This window comes from Eublepharis macularius, chromosome 5 (genome assembly GCF_028583425.1).
Source record: "Eublepharis macularius isolate TG4126 chromosome 5, MPM_Emac_v1.0, whole genome shotgun sequence".
NCBI lineage: Eukaryota > Metazoa > Chordata > Lepidosauria > Squamata > Eublepharidae > Eublepharis > Eublepharis macularius.
The window spans coordinates 8,777,079-8,798,815 of NC_072794.1; the positions used below are offsets into that span (position 1 = coordinate 8,777,079).

The 21,737-nt window shown below is 48.5% G+C and overlaps 1 protein-coding gene across 5 annotated transcripts in view; it reads left to right on the plus strand.

Annotated features, from left to right (window-relative positions):
- Positions 1 to 1,532: 1,532 nt before the first annotated feature.
- The window catches only part of LOC129330235 (transducin-like enhancer protein 1), a 43,327-nt gene continuing 23,122 nt past the window's right edge, over positions 1,533 to 21,737 (plus strand). The window contains exons 1-8 of one of the 5 annotated variants that reach the window (XM_054980252.1): positions 1,533 to 1,659; positions 3,707 to 3,804; positions 6,337 to 6,494; positions 8,440 to 8,503; positions 9,486 to 9,530; positions 14,396 to 14,458; positions 15,314 to 15,388; positions 20,196 to 20,391. In XM_054980252.1, coding sequence (XP_054836227.1) covers positions 3,781 to 3,804; positions 6,337 to 6,494; positions 8,440 to 8,503; positions 9,486 to 9,530; positions 14,396 to 14,458; positions 15,314 to 15,388; positions 20,196 to 20,391 — 625 coding nt within the window. In that variant the 5' untranslated portion in view covers positions 1,533 to 1,659; positions 3,707 to 3,780. Of the gene's footprint in view, positions 1,660 to 3,380; positions 3,419 to 3,706; positions 3,805 to 6,336; positions 6,495 to 8,439; positions 8,504 to 9,485; positions 9,531 to 14,395; positions 14,459 to 15,313; positions 15,389 to 16,166; positions 16,202 to 20,195; positions 20,392 to 21,737 lie in introns of those variants that run through there. The other 4 variants (XM_054980251.1, XM_054980254.1, XM_054980253.1 and 1 more) reach the window with 4 other exon arrangements.

The following is a 21,737-nucleotide window of genomic DNA, read 5'->3' on the forward strand; positions in this document are numbered from 1 at the left end:
GGCGTGCGGTGCCCAAGATTTAGCTCCAGAACTTGTTTAGACCAGCTGATTTCGCGAACATCTGAAGCCCAAGATCTTGTCTGATGGGTCAAGCAGAGGGCAGGGCGCTCTTAGCCGCCATGGCGCAATGGAGCTTCCATGGACTGAAGTAACTACCCGATAGTGGCGGCAAAGAACAGGGGAGAGCTGTTGCCTTGTGCCCCCCCCTTGCGAACTGGCCTGGCCGGAGGCCTCCGACTGGATGCTGCAGGGCCCGATCCATCAAGGCTTAGCACGTTTTGCTTCAGCACAGGCTGGCTGGCAATTGAATGGGCAACTGATCCCTACCTGAAAATGGAAATGCCTGGGGGTGGGTGGAAGAGACACGTGTCTGTCTTGCCGTTTGTAAAATACCAGGTACACTGATTGGTGCATTGTGTGTGTGTTGATGTTATATTTAATTTAATTAGAGAGGTGCAATAAACATTTTGCCTGTAGTGTCGTTTCTGCATTTCCCAAAGAATGAATTGGAAAGTTTTCTCTTTTCAAATCACTCTTCTTTCTCCTCTCCTTTCCAGGCGTTCTCGCTCCTGTTTAAGAGTCCCACAGTCAAAAAGCCAGCGGGAGAAGCCTTTCCTATTATAGGGAAAAGACTCGCCTGTTGAATTTCTGCCTGCTTGGGAGCACACCAGCCCTTCCTGGAGGGGACCACTCAAAGGCAGCTCGAAGTGTAAAGACCAGCTTGAAAAGATCAGCCAGTTCGCCCAGCGATCTTTTTAAAAAGTCGACGCACCCGGCGCTTAGGGATTGAGTTCTCCCCCCGCCCCCGCCCCTGCGCTCCAGTCCTTTGGGGAATGTCTCATTCCCCTTCCAACCTTTTAAAGGTTTTAACGAACTTCCCTCCTTTTCACCCACTTAGTCATTGAAGGGTTAAACGACTTCTTGCAGCATCTCCTTCTTCAAGGTTATCCAATCCCGGCCCGCACCCAGACTCTCAAATTTCCTTCTCCCCATACGGTTTCACCAATCCGTATCAGACTAAAGGGTTAACCTACCCCCTTCTTTCCCCCCAGTGATGCAGACTCTAAAGGGTTAACCTACCCCCTTCTTTCCCCCCAGTGATGCAGACTCTAAAGGGTTAACCTACCGGTTTCTTTCCCCCCAGCGATGCAGACTTCAAAGGGTTAATCTATCCCGGCACCGGTCCTTTAAGGGTTAAACCATTTTCTCTCCCGCCGCTCTGGGTCCCATTAAAGGGTTAAACCCCTCCCCCTCCCCGCCCCCTCTCCTTTCTTCCTCTCTCTCCCTTTTTCATCTCTTGGCTACATTGGCGTTCCCGCAGATTGACACATTTTCTCCGGGCGGCAGCCTCGGACCAATCAGCGGCCCCCTCGGCTTTGTCCTCCTCCGCCTACCCACGTGGGGGCCGAGCGCCGCGGCTCGGCTCTCCGATTGGCTGCGGCTCGCTCGGCTGTGGCAAAAGAGAAGGAGCCAGACCCCACGTGGAGCTGGCGCTCGTTCATTGATCGGTCTCCCCCGCAAAGCTGCTGGGGAAGGGGGGAAAGGAGGGGGGGCGTCCACCCACCGAAGAAAGCGGCCCGCCCCACCCGCCCACCGTGCTCCTGGGCGTGCGGGAGGCGGCCGCGCTCCAGGGGCCCCGATCCGGGCTCCAGCGCCTCGGTGAGTGGCTCTACCCCCGCCCCCCCGCAGCCTGCCCAAGGTGGGGGGGGCTTGATGGAGGGGAGGCAGGAGGAGTCTCTTCCTGATCTCTCTACCTGCTGCGGCTTGGAAGGACCGCAAGAGGAGGAGGAGGAAGAGAGAGAGACCCCATTGTTTGGGCTGAGATGATGGGGGAGGGGGGAAACTGGAAAGGGAAGGCAGGGGTGCAAGAGAAAGGGGGGGGTCCAGCTTGGGGGTAGGGAGAGCAGAGGGTAGAGGGGGGCTCCTAAAGGAGTGGAGATCAAGGAAGTCGGCGGAGAAGGCGCTCCCTGGTTGGAACGGGAGGAGGTGGTCTGTGTGTGTGTTGTGGGGGTGGGGGTAGCAATATTCAAAAAGTGGAAGGTGTGTCACGGGTGTGTCCAGACGGACAGACTCCCATTTGTCCCTTGCTCTGCTGCTCTCCAAGTGACCCCCCCCCCTTCACATCTTGGTCCTTCCCCCCCTCTTCTTTCCCTTCTTGTATTTCCTTAAGGTTTCAAGAGGGAGGAGGGTGAGATAGCTTGATGTGACTTATTTCCAGAGGCCAGTTCTTATCAGCACTGCTTCCTTGAGCATGGGCAGAGTGCTTTCTTACGGATACCTGTGGCTGCTAGCTTCTCACTCATATGGGGGGAGGAGCCCTGTGCATGAGATGTCACTGCACTTAAAATCTATCATCTAAAAATTGGTCTGGGGGTAGCATCTATCGTGCTTGAAGGATATTGAACGGAGAAGGCTAAAAAGGCCGTAGCTGGTTGTTGGGGGTGGATCTGTGAGTTTTAGGGCATATTGTCAATCTTGGGTCATGTTGGGGGCCTGGAAATCTTTGCTTTTCCCTATCTCAGAACAGGGTGTGGTTCCTGGGGGAGGAAGGAGGTCTGCACATCAATCCCATGTAGCTCCGACATGGGAAATAGGAGCTGGAGCCAGATCTTTGGGGGAAGTCCAAAGGGTGCTTCTGTCCTATGAATTAAAAGAAAGGGGTGAACTTCCAGGAAATCTTACTCTGTTGAAATCAATCTTTGCATGGTGCTGTTGCACAGCTCACCAGGGGTTGCTTAGGAGGGTTTCCCAGTGGATTGGGCCCCATGGGTCCGACATATACTTAATAATATCGAGAGTCCATTACCTGAAGCAGCTGCCTCACTTTACTTCTTGTTGGGATTACCTGTGATGGGGAGTTTTGAGTTCAAATTGCTGCCAAATCTTACCACCTCAAGCAGAGAGGTACCTGGTTCCACCGATGTAATAAGCACCAACGATTGCTCAGCACCAAATATCTCACCATTCCAAGCCATATGTTTGCATTTCTCCATTCTTTGGGCCATGTGGAGAATCTGAATCTTGTCCTTCTGGACCGGTTAACTAGGAGTAGAGGAATGTGATTTTGCACGATCTCTCTCTCTCTTGGTCAGCCATGGCTATCTTACCTTAAGTAAGGGCTTATGGTAGCTCTCCTTCAAAGGTTAAAGGATGGTGTGTTTAAAATGCTCTTGTTGGTAGATGGCAGCTCTTTTGGCAACCATGATAGTGAAGCAGAACCTTCATGTATCAAGGCAGCATATCTTTCCGGGATGGCTCTTGCAGGATCAAGTCTAAGGTCCATCTAACTGAGCCTCCTGCATCCAGTTGTAGCCAACCAGAGTCATACAGCACCTGAGCTTGGAGGTTCCCTTTTGTTGTACTGTTGACAGACCCATTAATGTCTCTTCATCAATGGCTGTAGTTGCGTCTTGTGGCAGTAAGTTCCTTATGTTAACTGTATGTTCCATGTACAGAACGCCCCCCCCCCACACTTCTACTTTTAATTTAGAAACATTGTCCATATTTACCTTTGTTTTTTGGGAAGGGAAGGAAAAATATAAATTATTCCAGTGTAAAAGGCATTGCTGCTTGGAAGAAACAGGCTGTTTATGAGCCTATTATATTGGCATTTTTCAAATGAATTGTTGGGAATTGCAGTGACCGGCTGTCTCTTCTTCTCCCTCTGTCCTCCTGCCCATCTGTTGCAACCTCTGGTCAAGTCCAGTTCTATTCTTTAGGATGCAGCTCTGACCTCAGAAATCACACAGCAAGAAGTGGGCTTATGGTTCTGCCTCAAACATGTTCCCCCAAAACCGGCCTCCGGTGAGTTACCCCTGCTTAAGATTCCTTGCAGACTTCAGCATTCTCGTTCCATAGGGGGTTCAACTGCATAAAAGATTTTCTTAATATTGAATTAACTCCTTGCCTTCTAGCAGTTGAATTGGTTGTTGCGATCCCTCCGTGTAGTTTTGGGTAGTTGGGAAGACTCAGAAAGGAAGAGGGGAATGATTTTGCTTAAGAGCAAGAATGCTGTTTTAAAGAATTCCTTTTCATCAAACTTAGAGTCTGCTTTATTCTTATAGATATGCAAAGAAACAAACAAAAAAGACATTCTAAGATAAGCAAGTTCAAAACCTATCAGTATGCAGAAGATCTTAACCTAGAACCTGCAACAGTCAGAAAAGATGTTTTCAATAAAATGTCCTTCACCAACCTATTAGGGTTGGTGAAAAATCAGGATCCTGACATAAAAGGCGTATGAAAAGCTCCCCTTTCCATTACTTTATAATCTATTTATCTTTCTATAGTAAAGGGGATCCACCGCTAACTAGTATTTCAACCTCTTTCTCCCTCCCAGAGTTGATTTCAATATGAACATTTTACTAAAACAACATGGTGGTCAGCTGTCAGGGAAGGATTGAGTGGAAGATGAAAGTCTGTCCATAAATGGTTTGGGGGGGTTAGCTAGGTGACCCCAATAGGGTTGCCAGCTACAACTTGGGGAATTCCTGGAGATCTGAGGGGAGAAACCTGGAGAAAGTGGGGTTTGGAGAGGGAAAAGACCTTGGCATGGCATAATTCCATAGAGTCCACCCCCCCCCAAAGTAGCCATTTTCTCTAGGTGAACTGATCTCTGTGGCCTGGAGATCAGTTGTAATTCTGGGAGATCTCCAGCCACTACCTGGAGGCTGGCAACCCTAGACCCCAATATGGTATCTAGTCTTACATACGTTGATGCTGCAGTTAAGATAAGGAGGTGCTATCCATTCGGTGTTGTTTTCAATTCATCTCTAGAAGGCTTTGAGGGGGAAAAATGGGGGGGGATCTATGAAACTCCATAGGAATTAACAGCAGGGTTGTGTTAGACCCCGATATAATGGTGTGGTACTAGAAACGATAATCCTTAACAGAATTTCAAGTTGGAGTTGTTGTCAAACATAAGCTTGTTGTTTTGTCTACTTAATTGGGGCTTGATAGATCTCAATATTTGATTAGCGAAGTATTTTTAAAATAAATATAGGAATGAATAAGCTGAGTGGAGTACTTTTAGTTTGAAATGTTAGAATAAGTGACCTCACAGTGGAAAAGATTGGGGATATGGGATGTGGTGGTTTTGTTTTAAACTACCTAGGATCTTTTTATCAGCTCCTCCTTACATTACCTTAAACTTTTACCTCAGGAGGGCCCGTCACAACACTTCTTCCCCCTCCCCCCACCGCCCACATACAAAGTTTCAGGTGTTCTCTACTTTACCAAGGCCTTTTACCTCAAGGGCACTTCACCTTGGTGGTTTGAATCCCACCACTAACTCCACCTATGGCATTTTGCCCTTTTTGCGCAGCCTGTGTGTTGCTGGTTCCCTGACTCCCTCGGTGTTCCCAAAGGTTTTTTGCTGCCACCAAGTGATTTTGGCTTAAAACTCTTCAGTTTTTTCCTGTATTATAGAAAGGCTTAGTTATAGATGGTAATATGACAGAACGGTCAGAGCACGGTAGTGGCTGTGAGGTAAAAAAGGGATCTTGTATTCCAGATGAAACAGGTTTTTTCTTAACCAGAAACAGAATTTATTTATTACAGTTGTTGTTTATTTATAGTTCGCCTTTCTCACTGAGAGCTAAGCTACAAGCCACGAATTACACGAGGAGGAGCACGTGAAGGGAGTCCCAACGTTAGCCAGGAAGCTGAGTTTTAAAAGACATCGGAAGGCTTTGTCAATTTCCGCTCTTTACAGAGCCAGGGAAGATCCCTGCTCAGAGGGTTTGTTAATTTCCTCTTTGCCTCCTAGAAGGGGAGGTGAAACTGACAGAGCCTTGGGGAGGCAAAGAGGAAATTAAGAAACCCTCTGAGGAGTGATCTTCCCTGGCTCTGTAGAGAGGGGAAATTGACAAAGCCTTCCGATTGCTTTTAAAACTCAGCTTCCCGGCTAACATTGTGACTCCCTTCATGGGCATGTCCTTGTGTAATTCATCTCTTGTAGCTTGGCTCTGAGATCCAAGGCGAATTACAATACTGCAAGTGAATACAATGTAATGGTTGCAGAGAACTGGCATGTGTACTGGTTTCAGAATAGGTTCATAACCTTGGTGGTTTTAGATTAGGTATAGATCCTTGCATGCTTATTCACAGACCCAGTCTCAAAGACTGATCTTTCCTACCGTTGCCACTCAGGGTAGAAATAATAAACCGACTCAACCCCAAATACATTTCTCTTCAGTTTTCGCTAGCAGAATAACCACTCTCTGCACCCACAAAGACACAGATTCAGAAAACACAAACTATTTATATGGCAAAGCATTACACAGGGGAAGGAGGATGTTGTCTAGTATGGGTGGTGATTGGCGCTGTCTCTCCCAGGCTCATCTGCAGGCTCCGCCCGTTGCCACAGCAGCAGCAGCTGTTGCTGCTGCCGCCAGTGTGGTGTCAACCACCCCCCAGTCCTTGAAGCTGACGTATCCGGAGATCTTGGATCGAATTAAAGAAGAATTTCAGTTCCTGCAGAACCAGTACCACAGGTAGAATACCTTTTTGTCGTTCAATGGTCCTTTGCTTTATTATTGTGCCTTGCAGAAGTTCTGCCTCCTTCCATGTCCAGCCATTATAGGTGCCAGCCTGTTTCTGAATTAAAACTTGTGGCGTGATCCGTTCTTGGTCCTGAATGTGGATCAGAGGGGAAAATGAGACCACCTGGGAAATCCCACTTCTTGTTTCTGCACGAGTCACTGATCTGGATGTGCACTCTGACTGGAAGGGTGTAGTGACTTGTGCAGAGACACAGCAGGAAGCCTCCTAAGAAGGTACTACTGTTACATATCTGCATTGGGAGCCATTAGGTTGCTCTTTCACACCCATATGCCAAAGAATCTACCAGGCCAAGTGGAGGCTACCTACCCCAAATCACTCACTTTAACTGCTTGTGTTCTCCAAAGCATCCTCAAGGACAGAGGCCACGTGCCCCAGTTTTTTAATAATAATAATAATATGCACATTTAGAAGCTGCCTTTACTACCAAGGCAGGATGTCAGAAAATGTGAGTTCAAAAGACACACTTTTTGACATCCTGCCTTGGTAGTTTCACGTGGCTTTTGGGGGGGTCTCTAATGAGCCAGTGGAGTATAATGGGCTGGAGTGTTGAACTAGGATTGGGTTGAGATCTCCACTAAGCCCATGAAGCTCACCTGGTGACTTTGGGCCAATTTCTCTCAGCCTAACCTGCCTCACAGGGTTGTTGTGAGGGCGATGGCAAAGGTAGAGCCATGTGAATCTCTCTCAGCTTCTTGGAGGAGCAGCAGGATACAAATGTCCGAGGTAGATTCTTCCTCTGTTTTATCCCTGCCACCATTTCCCTTCCGCTCTCTTGGCTATCCTGGCAGCAAATTTCAGATAACAACAACAACAATACTCGATTTATATACCGCCCTTCAGGACAAATTAACACCCACTCAGAGCAGTTTACAAAATGTGTTATTATTATCCTCACGACAATCCCCCTGTGAGGTGGGTGGGGCTGAGAGAGCTCTGAGGGAGCTGTGACTGACCCAAGGTCACCCAGCTGGCTTCAAGCGGAGGGGTGGGGAATCAAACCCGGCTCTCCCGATTAGAGTCCCACTGCTCTTAACCACTACACTAAACTGGCTCTCAGTTTGATTTCTTCACAGCAGGGACTTGCTGTTCTTGGGCTGTGTGAAGCAGCAGGCAGATGGGAGGGCGCGATATCAGTCAAGTTCGAGCAGTCTTTGGGCAGGGCCGGGGGAAGCCAGAAGGACCTCCAGTGATTAGGAGTGGAGGATTCAGGTTCAATGCTGTCTTCCTCACTACTTGCAGTATAGGCTATACAAAGTAGCAGGATGGTGTAGTGGTTAGGTTACCGGACGAGGATCTAAGAGATGTGGGTTCACATCCCCAGTCTATGAGCTTCCATGGCAGAGTGAACTTGGACTAATAGCTCTGTCAGCCTAACCTAACTCAGAGATTTATCGTGAGGATGAAATGGAGAATGCTGTATTTCTTCCAGAGTTCTGCAGAGAAGAGATGGGATAAAAATGTACTAAATGAATACTAAATAAACAATGAATTAGATTAAAAAACAACTTTTGGAACTGGCTTCCTCTATATAATGGAAAATTTTCCCAAATTGAAAATAAGCAATGAGTATAATGTAGTGCTTAGGCTAGGATTTGGAAGGCCTGGATTCATATCCTCTCTGGATGACCTTGGCCCAGGCACTTTCTCTCTGCTTAACAGCCCCTTGCAGGGTTGTTGTGAATATACAGCAGGGATGGGAGACCCCCACATGCTGCCCTGAACTCCTTAACAGTGCCCTGGAGACTTGTCCCAAGGTTTTGATTGCGTGAATTGGCTGTGAAGCATTGCTGGAGGGACTGTGTGCGTTTATGCGCGCACTGTGGTGTATGTGGAACGTGCTGGGCTTTCACTGCCTTCCCTGTTCTATTTTTACAGCTTGAAGCTCGAATGTGAAAAGCTGGCAACGGAAAAGACGGAAATCCAGCGGCACTATGTCATGGTGAGCAACCCACCTGGAGCTTGTGTGTGTGAGAGAGACAGGGGGTGGCAGCAGTGACCAGGGGCAAAGCTGGCGCGTGTTTCATGCTTTCCCTTTGCTGTACCAGAGGCCTGTTGTGTCCTGACTTCGCAGCTGGGCTGGCCGGCCTGCCTGGTGATAATCCCTGCGTTGGTAGCTTTCCAGTAGAATTGTTTCCTCTTGGGGGTGGGAGGGAGGGGGCCACTGCAGCCAAAGGAACAGGGAGCCAAAGGCATGGATGTTCCATTTGCCTCCCGTTCCATTTGTACAAGTTCACAATCAAAGCCGGGGGAGGGAGCCCCGGCCCGACCTTTGTGTCAGTTTGCCGATTCCTTCTTTCCTGGGAATGTTCTACCTGCTGGATCCCATGTTCAAATGTGTGGGGGTTTTGGGGTGTGTGTGTATGGCTTTGCTCCACGAATGCCCCCAAGACTCAACTGGCCCTGCTATCCTCTGGCTAGCTTCCCTAGTCACTTTCTGGGTTTCTTGGCTGCTGTGACCCAAGAACAGTCCTCTCTTACTCAGATTTGGCTTTCTTCGGAGTTCGGTGCCTCTTTCTGCTTTTTGATCCGCTTTCTGATAACGAGGGGTTTGTGTGGCGGGGAGGGGATGGCAGTGACGAATTCCTGAGGCAGAGAAGTGCGGTGGGGGTGTCAGGCCTGCTCTGGCATTCCACCATTCCCATTCAGGCATGTGGATGGGCTGTATTCAGTGCAGAGGGGGAAGCACTCTTTTTATCCTCAGAGGCACCCTTGCTCTCTCGCTCTCTTTAATTTTTTGTGTTTAGACTCCATCCTGGCGTCAAACACAGGCTCTGAGATTTACTTTGCTTTCAAGTTTGGTATGAGCTGGTAGTAGAACAGGGTTTCCCTGAGCACGAGGGTTAGGCAAACCCAGATAATTAGAGTTAAGATTCCTGACCCTAACGATGTCTTTTAAAAAATGCGCTCTCTCTGTCCTACAGTATTATGAAATGTCCTATGGTCTGAACATTGAAATGCACAAACAGGTGAGTACAAGGAATATTTTTAAGCGTTCTAAAAATTGGGATTAACTAGCCCAGTATGTCAGTGTCCCTGAGAGGCAGTGTTATGTAGTGGTTAGAGTGTCAGACTAGTCTCTGGGAGACCTAGCTTCGACTGCCCACTCGGCCAGGGAAGGCTGATGGGTGTTGTTGGGCCAGTCACACCTTCTCGGCCTAACTTCCCTCACAGGGTTGTTGTGAGGATAAAATGGAGAGGAGACTTGTGGTAAGCAGCTTTGGGTCCCCCACTGGGGGTAAAAGTGGAATGTAAATGAATAACTTTCTGTGCAGGCAGCTGCTTTCAGTGTAAGCACCCAAAGAAAGGTCCCTGCCCTGAGGATCTTGCAGTATAAATCTGGGCAAAGGGGGAGAGGGGAGGAAAAGGGTGGCTGTGAATAGCTGCAGTTTTTGCTTCTTTGGTTCTTTGGCCTTGTTCGATCACACCCAGCGTCCATCTAGTCCAGCACTTGGTTTCCCACCATTGCCAGCCAAGTGCCCCTGGCTGGGCTCAGATGTTAAAGTCTCCCCTCATTGCTGCTCCCACTGGAGGCACCTTGAGATAGGCAGGACAACGTCACGCCCCCCCCCCCCCCGGGGTTCAATTTCTCTGTCAAAAAGTATTTTATGTAGGAAATGTATAGGCTGCTTTTCCAGCGAACCCACTCGAGTTGTCTTGCCATATAAAAGTAGAAGAAAACAACTGCATTTGAAAAAGACCAAATCCCAGGTTTAAAAACTATCCGTGTCCTGACTTAGCCATCTGTCAGTGGCTGGTGACTGTGGGAGATCAACGGAGCCATTCCCTCCAAAAGCAGAAGCCACATAACACCATTTATTAGGATCAACCAAAACAGCCCGCACCAATGTGCAAGCTTTCAGGTTCTCCAGAACGCTTCATCATGCTGGATGTTTTAAAAATAGGGGGGAGAGGAGTAAAGAAGGTGTGTCAGGCCTGATTATGGCCTTTGAGGTAATTTTCTCTCTCTCCCTTCCCTTTTGGTCTCCCAGCCTGACTTTTGGAGAACTTGGAAGCTTGCCCAGAGTTTTGTGTTGTGTTGATTGTATCTACTAAACAGGGTTTGGATTTAGGATTTTGGCCTTGGACCTCAGTAGTCACTGCAACCTCTGCCATCTCCAGAGGCAGTCTCTCTCTGAATGCTATGACAGAGAGCAGTGGGTGGGTGTGTCACTTTCTTGCCTAGTGGCATCTTGACTAGCCAGTCTCAGAAACGGGTAACTGGGCTAGCCGGACATCTTGTCCGCTCTAGCAGCGCAGGGCCATGAGAACCTGGGGGGTGGGGTGGGGGTGGAATCGGCTCCAGCTCGTCCCTCCTCATTGGGCAATGATTCTATTTTCCCTGCTCCCTTGTGGAATTCACCAGCCACGGCCTCGCTGAGCTCCCTTCCTCCGGCTGCTTCTTGCACTGTGCAGACGGCAGAATTTACTGCCGGCTTCAGGTGGTGCTGGCCAGCTGCCAACAGCCTGTCTTCGCGTTTCTCCTCCTTCTCCCCCCTTTCTTTTTAACGAAAGCTCATAACTCTGGCCTCTGACAGCCCCCTGCGTGACAAATAGGAGCCACTGCAGCCAGAGCCTTGGGGGGGGGGGGGTTATCACCTTGCCACGCTGATGGATCCTGTGCTTCCTCTGGCGACCTGGATGGTGCCTCCCCTCAGATTAAGCCCCCCTCCTGCCCCCCTGCCGCCTCCTTTGAATGTTGCGCCACCCCTTTCCCATTGCAGGCTCTATTGCTGACAGACGAAGGTCACAGTTAACCAGCTTGGTGGTCGAGGCGAGGCATGGCTTCCCGTGTAACTTCCTCCCCCCACCCCAGTTTGGTGTTTTTACTCTGTGTTTCCCCCATTTGAGAGGTTCTGCAGCCTAAACCTCCCCTTTGTGGCAGCAGCCCTTCCTTATAATCCCAAATAACTGTTAATAATAATAATTAGTGATAAATATTGCGCAGCATTTATATAGCTATTAAATACTTGGCGTTTTATGTGTTTGACTGTATGATTCTTAACACAGCTTTTCTTTTAAACTTTGGATCCCAACCCCAACTACTTAAACAATACAAATATTGCTGTTGAAAAGGGATCTTGGGCAGAGAATGCGCTTTCCAGGAGCCAGCCGGATCTCTCCTCTCCCATTGGCCTTGCTGATGGCAGTTGGTGCCCTGGTGTTCAGCTGGGGCTGGTTGAGGGTTGCTGACTCCTGGCTGGGAAATTCCTGGAGATTTGGTGCTAAGGAGAGCAGCATTGGGAGAAGGGGGAGATCTTAGTGGTGAATAAGGCCATGCTAGCAGGAGAGACGTTGCGGCTGCTCAAGAATAAGGGCAAAGCACTCTGCACATGCTGATAGGCTTTTTGTTGTTGTGCTTTAACCAAGTAAGAGTTTCTCTGGCTTAGCGGTCCACCTGTAATGCTTTAGTTGGGGGCTTACCTGGCTGAATGCTTGAGCTTAGAAAACTAGACGAAAGCTAGGCTGGAACTCCCCGCCAGCCCCTACCTATCTAGGTTTCTATGTGCAGGGTTTTTTTAAAAAAAATGGAGATGCCTTCCATTCTAGAAATCACCCTCTGAAACATTATAATCCCTGTATAAGGGATTTGGACAATTGTCCAAATTAGGTCTATATCTGAATTTGCAAAGGATTGAAATTATGGGAGCAAGAGGAGTGTGTGTCTGTGTGTATGTGTGTATGTGTTAGAGAAAGAGAGAGAGAGGAAACTCAGAGCGGAACCACAAGTGACAAAAGGCACAGATTGGACACTTGTCAGCTTCCCTCAAGTTTTGATGGGAAATGTAGGCAGCTTGGCGGAATGTTGGACAAGTGACAGTTGAAGAGTCCATTGGACAGCAGTCAGAGAGCGAAGCTGCAAGACCAGGATGCCTACATTTCCCATCAAAACTTGAGGGAAGCTGACAAGTGTCCAATCTGTGCCTTTTGTCACTTGTGGTTCTGCTCTCAGATGCAAACAGGATTATTTCAGCTGCATTAAAAGACAAATTCAAGCAAAGAACTCACCTAACTATGCCACTCTTATCAATCTACCGTATGTAGAATCAAACCCGGTTCTCCAGATTAGAGTCCCGTGCTCTTAACCACTACACCAAACTGGCAGCTCCTAATCTTTGGAACTCCCTCCCCCATGAATTAGAATGTAGCCCCTTTGTTGCCGGCCTTCAGGTGGCAGCCAGAAACCGCTTTTTATACTGGGTGGCCTTTTAAAATCTAAACTTTTATCCTGCCTTTAAGTTGTTGCTAGTGGTAATACAAAAGGGTTTTTCATCATCTGTAGATGTATCACTTACGATTTTTATAACTGTTGTTGTGTGTTAATTGGGAGCCCCTTTAAGCAATTGTGAAATTGGCGAGGTGGCGTATAAGGAAGGAAGGGAGGTTAATGCGCTTGGGACCAGAATTGCCCGTCCTTCACGGTTTTCAGTGGCAGCGGTTTTAATGGTGGCTTTCGCTCAACAAGGCTCAGGCCTTCACAGGAGGCTTTGGGGTGGAAGCAGGCTGGCTGTGGTGTGTGTGTGTGTTTCCTTTTCTCCCCCCTTGTGCACAGGAAAGGAAAGGAGGTTGGGGAGGGGAAGCCCTGTGAGCTGAGCCTGATCATTTTTCATACCGCGAGCGTTAAAGTGCCACTAAATTGAACATTAACGAGGCCGAGTGAATCGGAGGCTGCTCTTCCCCTAGGAGCGAGCTGCCCATCAGTGCATTAGAAAGGAGAATCCATTACCACAGGCCCCAGGAGAGAATTAAATCTTTCCCAGAAACTACCTGCCGCCAGTTCCCTGCTCACAATTCGCCCTCCCTGTCTCTTCCCCCTTCTTTCTTTCTCTCCCTTCCTTTCTAGATCCCTTGGTCTCTGTGTGAGATGCTTAATTTCCAAAGCCGAAATAGAAATGGATGTTTTCGAATACACAACCAGAATACAAACCGCAGCACACACACACACACACCGATTCTCTCCCTTTGGTAGAAATGATGGTATCTAGCACTTTAAAAAAAAAATCTGGCCCTTTCTTCAAGCTCAGGGGAGTGTGGTTCCCCCTTTCCTGATTTATCCTCCCCACAATCCTGTGAAGTGGGTCAGTCTGAGAGGGAGGGACTGGCCCGTGGTCACCCAAAGAGATTTAGGGCTGTTTAGGGCTTCTGTGTCTGACACCCTAACCGCCCCATCAGTTCCCGTGCAGTGGAAGAACTTGGCCCCTTCTCCCTACTGGTAATGGGGCTTGGCATATGCTCGGAAATACTTTGCACTGTCTGCCTTCTTAAAGGGCCAGCTGAAGATGAGGGACGGTAGCGTTGGGTGTGTTTAAAGGAACAAGGCAGAGAATTACACAAACACTTTTCCATACCCATTTTGTGCCCTCCGATGGCACATGAGTTAGATGGTGGAAAAACAGATTGGAGGCGTGGTATTTTTAAAGCTGCCAGGTTAGTATCTGGGAGACCTAGATTCAAATTCCCACTTTGCCAGAAAGCTTGCTTGAGTTACTTTGGGACAGTTGTTCTCACAGCCTAACCTACCTCACAGGGTTGTTTTGAGGCAAAAATGTAGGAAGGGAGAATCATGAGATCCAGAGTGGAGGGAAAGCATAGAATAAAAATATACTATATAGATTGAAAGCTGTTTAAACCCAGGTGGGCCATTCTCCTGTTGCCCCTCGGAGTTACCTGCTCCGCCTGGCCATGGCTTCTGTAGGGCAGTGGGCAAGACTTTCTTTGTCAGCCCTGCCAGGGGTTGGGCCTGAGGCCTTCTGTGTGTGTTCTTCCTCTACAAGACAGTGTCTCAGAACTTGTGGTGTTTTTCTCCCCCCCCCCTTTCGTCCTCACCCTGTAGACGGAGATTGCCAAGCGCCTCAATGTCATTTGTGCACAGCTCATCCCGTTCCTGTCCCAAGAGGTGGGTGTCACCAGCTCTAGCCCCCCCCCAATCCACTACAGCTCTCTTCCCCCCCCCCCCACTCCCGGATGAAGCATGTGGGTAACTTTGGACATGCCATATTCAAGCTGGAACATTTAATATTTTTACTGCTAGAAAAACGGCTATCGTGACGGTTGGGCTGTTTAATGCGGGGTGGGGGGCTTTGTGGAGTGGATGGCAACCACTCCACAAAGGGAATAAAAAGGATACCTTTGAAGCAGGCAAAGTCTTTGGGGACGCCTGCGGATCCCTGGAATGTCGGCTGTTGAAGATCGAGCCGGTTTCCATTAGCCCTAGTCTCATCTCTCTTTTTGGGGGGGGGGCATGAGGACCAAGCCCCTTCCATTTTGCATAGCTTCTTGGAGCATGCTTCTGTTGGCCATGCTATGTTGTGACCAGTTGTTAAAAATTCAAATCTGATTATAGATGATTCTGCACCATCACTTTGGTGGTTGACAGACGCCCCAGAGATATCTCCCTGCCGCATGGAGACTGAGATCTTCTTTTTAAGGGAAGGAAAATGTACAGGCTGGAGCAAACAGCTTTGATGGGGTCTGAGGATCAGGAGTTTAAGCTGGGGAGAAGTGGATTTTGACGAGGGATGGAGGGCATTTGGGGTGGAATGGGCAGGGGGATAATGGGAGGTGACCAAGCCTTTGGTGTCAGGGCGTGGCGTTTTCCTTGGCAGCCGTTGATGTAAGCATCTGGTAAGGAGTGTGGAGTCCCTTGATGGTGCTTGATCCACTTGTGCCACAGGGGGGCCAGGCAGGCAGGACTGTTTTAATCTCTCTGCTGACCTATCCTCTTCTTTTCCTTTTTCTTTTACCCCGTCAGCATCAGCAGCAGGTGGTCCAAGCTGTGGAACGTGCCAAGCAGGTGACTATGGCAGAACTGAACGTGGCAATTGGGGTATGTGGAGCCCCTTCCCTCCCCCCATTCTGTGCTGTTGATGGACCCTCTTAGCCTCCCTTTCTGATCAGGGGGGTGGTGGAGGTGGTGGTGGCAGAAGCAGCTGTGGTCTCCTCCGGGTTCTTACTGGCCATCCTGTAGTCCTAAGATCTAGGCCTGGTCTGTACTTGATGCTCCTAGCTGCGTGGTGAGGGCCTGTGAGCCTCCATCCTGCCCTCTGAAATCTTACTTCTTCTGACAATTCACTCTCAGCTGTTCACTGCTGACCCCACCCCCCCACCCCAGCCAGCTGGACAGATCAGGAAACCTGTAGTTGGCTCCAGACTTGCAACCAGAATCTAATTAAATGTAACTGTCCAAATATCAAAATGTCTACCCTCTTAAGACTTTTTAAAAAAATGATTGCTGATCCTTGGACCTTACATGTACCAAATTCCAGCGGTTTAGGTAATGCTTAAGTACCTTAATAAATTGGAGGTATACTTCATGCCTCTCTCCCCACTGTGTTCAAGAGGGAAATGTACAGATGTTCTCTTTTTTCTGATTGGATAGTTTTGAGGCTTGGGGGTCTTATCAGTTCTCCACTTTCTGAGTGCTGTTAAAATAACTGCTTTGGAGGCGTACCTCCGATTTCTCTGTTTTTGAGGCTGATAAGTACAAAATGTCCCCTTTCCAGGCTTCTCTGAAGAGCTGGACGTTGAGGAAGGAAGGAAATGGGTGTACCGCTGGTGGTAGCCGCTCACTCTGTAACTGTGGTTAATGAGAGGATTAGGAGAGCCTCCGTACGCAGGGATGTGACGAGAATGGCAGTGGGTAATTGGATTTAGTGTGGTGAGCTGTGGGAGGGGGATTGGGGGCTGGAGATTCGCATTGCAAGGTCGGGAACAAAACATGGCATTCAGTGGGCTGCTACGCGTCCTGTGTGACACCCTCCCGGCATCGTTTGGCAGAAGCACATGCTGCAAGCGGTTGAACCAAAGGGACTTCAGAATATTTGCGCCGAGTGGGAGATTGCCTTTCTTCCTCCTCCCTCCCCTTTCTGGAAATCCTACTGCTTTTTCTTTGCAGAGTGGGTGGGAGAGGATTCCAAAGCTGGAAAGCCTGTCTCTGGCGGGCCCTGCTGTGCCGGGGTTCTCTGAGCTCTGCTGGGGCTCAGGCTGTTTAGCACTTTTTAAGTGACGGATTTGAGAGATTCTTGAGGGCCAAACCATTGTTATTCCCAGACTGGGTTGTGTGGCATCACGGTACCATGAGATCTTGGTGGTCAGTGTTGTGAAAGAAAGGAACGAACAGAACAGTTAAAAGATTCCTGTGAACTCAGAGTATGTGCCTACTGAGGCTATGCTCATTGCACATGGGCGCGAGTCGAGAGGTTTGCACTGAAGAGGAGGTCATGCAGAAACCTGCAGATGGTTTCTGTCCTGGAGATGGGTAATTCTGAACACTTGGAAAACGGGGATCGGAGTAAAGTGTTGCCTCCAGATGTAATGCAGAAGAAAGGTGCTTCTCGTGAATCTGAAGTTTGGGAAATGCTGTCTTGAGGGCTAGAAACTTGATGTTTTTTTAATGCACCCGGTTCCAAATCCCTAGCTTCTGCACAGGTGTTCTCACACACAAACAAGCCCCTGGGCCAAGAAGTCCTTTCCTAACTCTGGTTCTACCAGTGGCCCACCAGAGTGGGCAAAATAGCATTTGGAGGAAGGTGACTTTGAAGTGCTAAAAGGTGAATTGATGCATGCGATTGCGTTGTCAGGATGGAGGGTGCGGAGGGCAGAGGCAGAAAACAATCCAGGCAGGCAGTTGGATTGGGTTAACCAACGAGGAAAAGCTATTGGCTTCCTCTCTGAAAGCTTTTTGAGTATGAACAGTGATATTTAATTTAAAAGACCAGGGAAGAGAAAGCTGACCCAGTTTCTGGGGCTCTGTCAAAACCCACATACTTAAAAATACGGGGAGGGGGATGAACTGGCATGGCAGAGAGGAATCAGCCCACCCTTCCTATGAAAGAGGATTTCTGGGTTGGCTCAGATTCTGGCACATCTCCCGAGTTCCAGTTCTGTAAACCGTCCTGCAGCCTGGCAGCACGTTCTCCAAAGACAGAAGTGGTAGGTTACTCTACCTGCATATATATGGAGAGGGCCCCTATCTTTCCTGAAGGCGGGGGGGGGGGGGTGGTCTGCTCACAAGAGCCCCGTGCTGGTAAGTGGCAAGACCAAGCCTTCCTCCTGGATGACACACGCGCGTGCACACCTGTGCTATGCGTGCGCGCACACACACAGTATTCCTTTACAAATTATCTAGTGTAGCCTACAATACATACGGGAGCAAATTTGATTTTGTATTCATCAAGCAACGTTGTGTATCTCTGGGCACTTCTGGAAATTACACCCACACAATTCTACCTTTGAGGCTGATGCAAATGGGTGTCAGGGCACCAGATCAACAAAACACCCACAACTCAACTTTTCCCTTTTGTGAGTGGCTTTGTTTTCCATTAGGCAGAAGGGTTCTTGACCTGTCTCCTGACCATGCTGAGTTGTAACAAATGTTTGGCTGTTAGACATTTCTGGAAATCAGAGAGCCTTGCCTTACGTATGTTCCCAATTTCAGATTTCTCAGGAATGTGCCCTTGTGAGTGAGAAAGGGCCGAGCACCTTCAAGCATCTTCTTAAAAAGGATGCTCCACCCTTACTGATCCTTGATCACCAGGGGTATCAGGACCTGGAAACTTTCAGCTTGGTACATGTGTAACTTGAGGATCGTACACCACTGTGTAATTTGTGCATATGATATATATGCTACTGGGATCATGGATATGAGAGTCACAAGAGGTAAAATCTTTCCCTCCCCAAACGAGGGATGAAGCAGGCTGTGCCCCTTACTTGGTGTTTCCACTTTCTCGCAGTTTAGCCCTAGTAAAAGAGCTTAGATCCTTCAGCGGTCTGTCCATCTCTGGGACCAGCAGAGAGAAATCTGTAGATTGATTTGATTATGCTTCATTTTGCATAATGTATCCATAATGTATCCCAGCTTTGTGGGGCAAGGTATTATCCATATTTTTTTAACATGTCATGTACTGAACTTTGACTGCGTAATTTTCCAAAGCACTTTGCAAACTTGATTGCATTTGCCCTCGCAAATCCCTGTAAGGGATTTTCTGTTTTAAAAGTGAGGAAACAGGTCGTGACGGAGCATGGCATGCCTAAAACTGGCAGAATGAGCTGGGATTTTAAGTTGGATCTCTGGGATCAAAAGCCCCAGTGTTCTCACGAGGGTGTGACACACCTCCAGTACTCGAGTCCTTGTCTAATGAGGCCACCTTCGTTTTAGGGATGCGCTTTTCAAATGGCTTCTCTTGTCTTTCTATCTGTCAGCCCCTCTCTGTCTGCAGAACAGAATATTTCCTTCACAATATACCAGGAATTCTCCTTTTGTTTGCCAGGTGTTCTTAGCCAGCAGCCAGAGCTCGGCTGTTAAGGGTGGGGCCTTCATATCTGTTTTATCCCTCCTGGTATCAATTGCAGTTTAGCTTCATCCTATCGCTCCAAGGAACCAGCTTTCTTTTCCTGCCTGGGTCTTCTCTTTGCAGTACCTTCATTTCCAGAGAAAATATTGCCATGTAACAGTACAAGAACAAGTCCCCAGAGCACCCGGACTGTGTGCACGCATTTGTGTAGCTGCTTCATAGGGCTATCCCATTCGTAATAAGAATAAATTATGGGGGGATGTTTTTGAAGTGTATAATTTCCCAATGAATTCTTCCCTCCGACAGTGATGGGAGCTGGTGATGTGTTGGGACTGTTGGTGAAAGCATTTGGCCATGAGTCAGCAGGCAGCCAGGACTAGCCCGTGCCTACAGTCTTGGGCTGATAATTTATTATGTATAGTGTAGAAGCACAACACGCAGCAATAATAAACAGGCAGGACACAAACTGCCGTGAACAGAGCCTCCGTCTCCCACTTGCAATCAAAGACCCGTACCTATAAAAAACATTAGCTGGCCAAGCGTCAAGCGATCCCAGATGTGTCAGAAGAGCACTATTGATTGAGCGCTTCTGACACTGAGGTGTGCACCTGGAAATGTTTAAGCTCGATTGGGCTAATGCATTTATGGATTTTGAGTCTGCTGCTGGAGTACAAGCAACAGTATCTCTACCAGGCTGCACTGGCCAGTTCTGCTCAAGGAATCACCTGGGTGCCCTTTTGCCACAAAGTGCTTGCAGCCATGAAATCTTGCAACACTGCCTTATGCAGCAGACGACTCTTTCTTTTTTCCAGGGTCAGAGGAAGAGGAGGAGAAGTCTCAGAAATATATTATTGGAACTGAAAATCAGTGTTCCTTGCAAATCTGGCTCCTTAACAGTCCCAGAATCTGGATTCCAGAAATGCCTCTTCTTTCCTATAAGTCCTATAAACTGGTCTTCCTTTGAAGCAGCTGCTTCCCATTCCTGAAACTGTGGTTGTGGTCTGAAGACGGCACTTCTTCATACGAATTTGGGCTTGGGAGTAATAAGAAGGGAAATCGCACCATTTCTCAAACAGGGTGCTGGGGCTGCCTCAAACTTGGGAACAACGGGCTTTTCTGTTGCTTTTAATGGATGCCCGATGCAGCTTTGAGAAGTATTTAAGTAGTCAACGAATAGGTTAAAACGGTTCCAATTCAGAATCTGTCCTTTGTTTTTCCTGGCTTTAAGCCACTGGCGAATGATCTCCCACTTTCACACTTCTGCTGGGCTCGCTCGGAGTCTTGGTATGATCTCAGGACTGCTTTTGTCTCTGTCCCCCCCCCCTCTGTTTTTCTCACCAGCATCAGCTCCAGGCCCAGCATCTCTCCCATCATGCACCCCCCATCCCGCTGACCCCTCACCCCTCCAGCATGCAGACGGCAAGCTTGGCTACCATTGGCAGCGCTTCTGGGCTCCTGGCGCTCTCTGGGGCACTGGGGGCTCAGGCCCAGCTTGTTCCAAAGGACGATCGAGGACTCCATGACGCGGAGCACAGAGGTATGGGGTGCTGGAGAGAGGAGAATTCCTGTTATGAGAACCAGGTCCATCTGATGGCATGCAATAGGGGAGGGGGCATCCAACAGGCCTGGAAGGAAGTGCTTTCACCTCATTACGCTTATAAATTCAGTGCCAGGCAAACTTCCATAGGAAGGGAATTCTAGAGCTTAGGCACCACCACAGGAAAGGCCCTGCTGTGCACATACCAAGACGGGTGCCAAATATACAGTCTTAAATGGCAGGCATGTTCATCTTGGCAGTCTGCCTGCCAGTCCCAGGATACTGGACTGAGATACAAATTTGGGCCAGTCCAACAAGGCTGTTTTTGAGGTATTTGGGAGAGCTGGGTTTGAGTCTCCGCTGTGATGTGGAAGCCTGCTGGGTGTCCTTCAGCCAGGCACACAGGACTGTTGTGAGGATAAAATGGAGGACAGGAGAATGATGCAAGCTGCTTTGGTTCCCCATTGGGGAGAAAAGTGGGGTATAAGTAAATAAATATATGATGCTGTTTTAGAACTGGCTGCATTTTTCTCATGTTTTGCTGCTGTTTTTATCATTGTTTTTATTATTTTACTGCTTTGAGAATTCTTACTGTTGTAAGCAGGTACTTATATAAGAAAGTGTCCTGACTTGGATAGTCCAGGCAAGCCCAAACTCATCAGATCTTTGCTGCTAAGCAGGGTCGGCCTTGGTTAGTAATTGGATGGGAGACCTCCAGTGAAGACCAGGGTTGCAGAGGCAGGCAATGGCAAACCACCTCTGTTAGTCTCTTGCCATGAAAACCCCACCAGGGATCGCCATAAGTCAGCTATGATTTGATGGCACACTCCACAAAGACCATATGAGAAAGTGGGACATGAATCTTTGGAAAGCCTGTCAGGGTGGTGGGGTGGGGAGTTTCAATGGACAGGAGCAAGCCAAACTGAGTGGCCTCCCAGGAGTCAGCTCAGCTCTGGGCAGCAGCACTAGCCCTGGTGAAGTGGCTGGGGCTCAATTATAATTGTTCCTGTTAGAGGAACATTTCCAGAATGCTAAAAGGCCACCGTACTACTAGAAGTGAAGCCTGTCTCTTGTTCCATCATCTGGAATTTGATGGTAGAATGCCTTTGTCCATGGAGGTTCCATTTAGCTGTTTTAGACAATAGAAGCATAAAATGTGTTTCCTCAAAAAGCAAGAGGGCAGCATCTGTACCAGGTCTTGTCTAGGACTCAGATGTATGATTTTGGTGAGCAGTTTATGGTGGGGACAGGAGATGAATTTCAGAGGGTTAGGTTTAGGAAAGGGAAGTAAGGCAAGCGGTAGGGAAAATGAGGGCAGGGGGAAGTAATCTGCCTGGTTTTTGTCT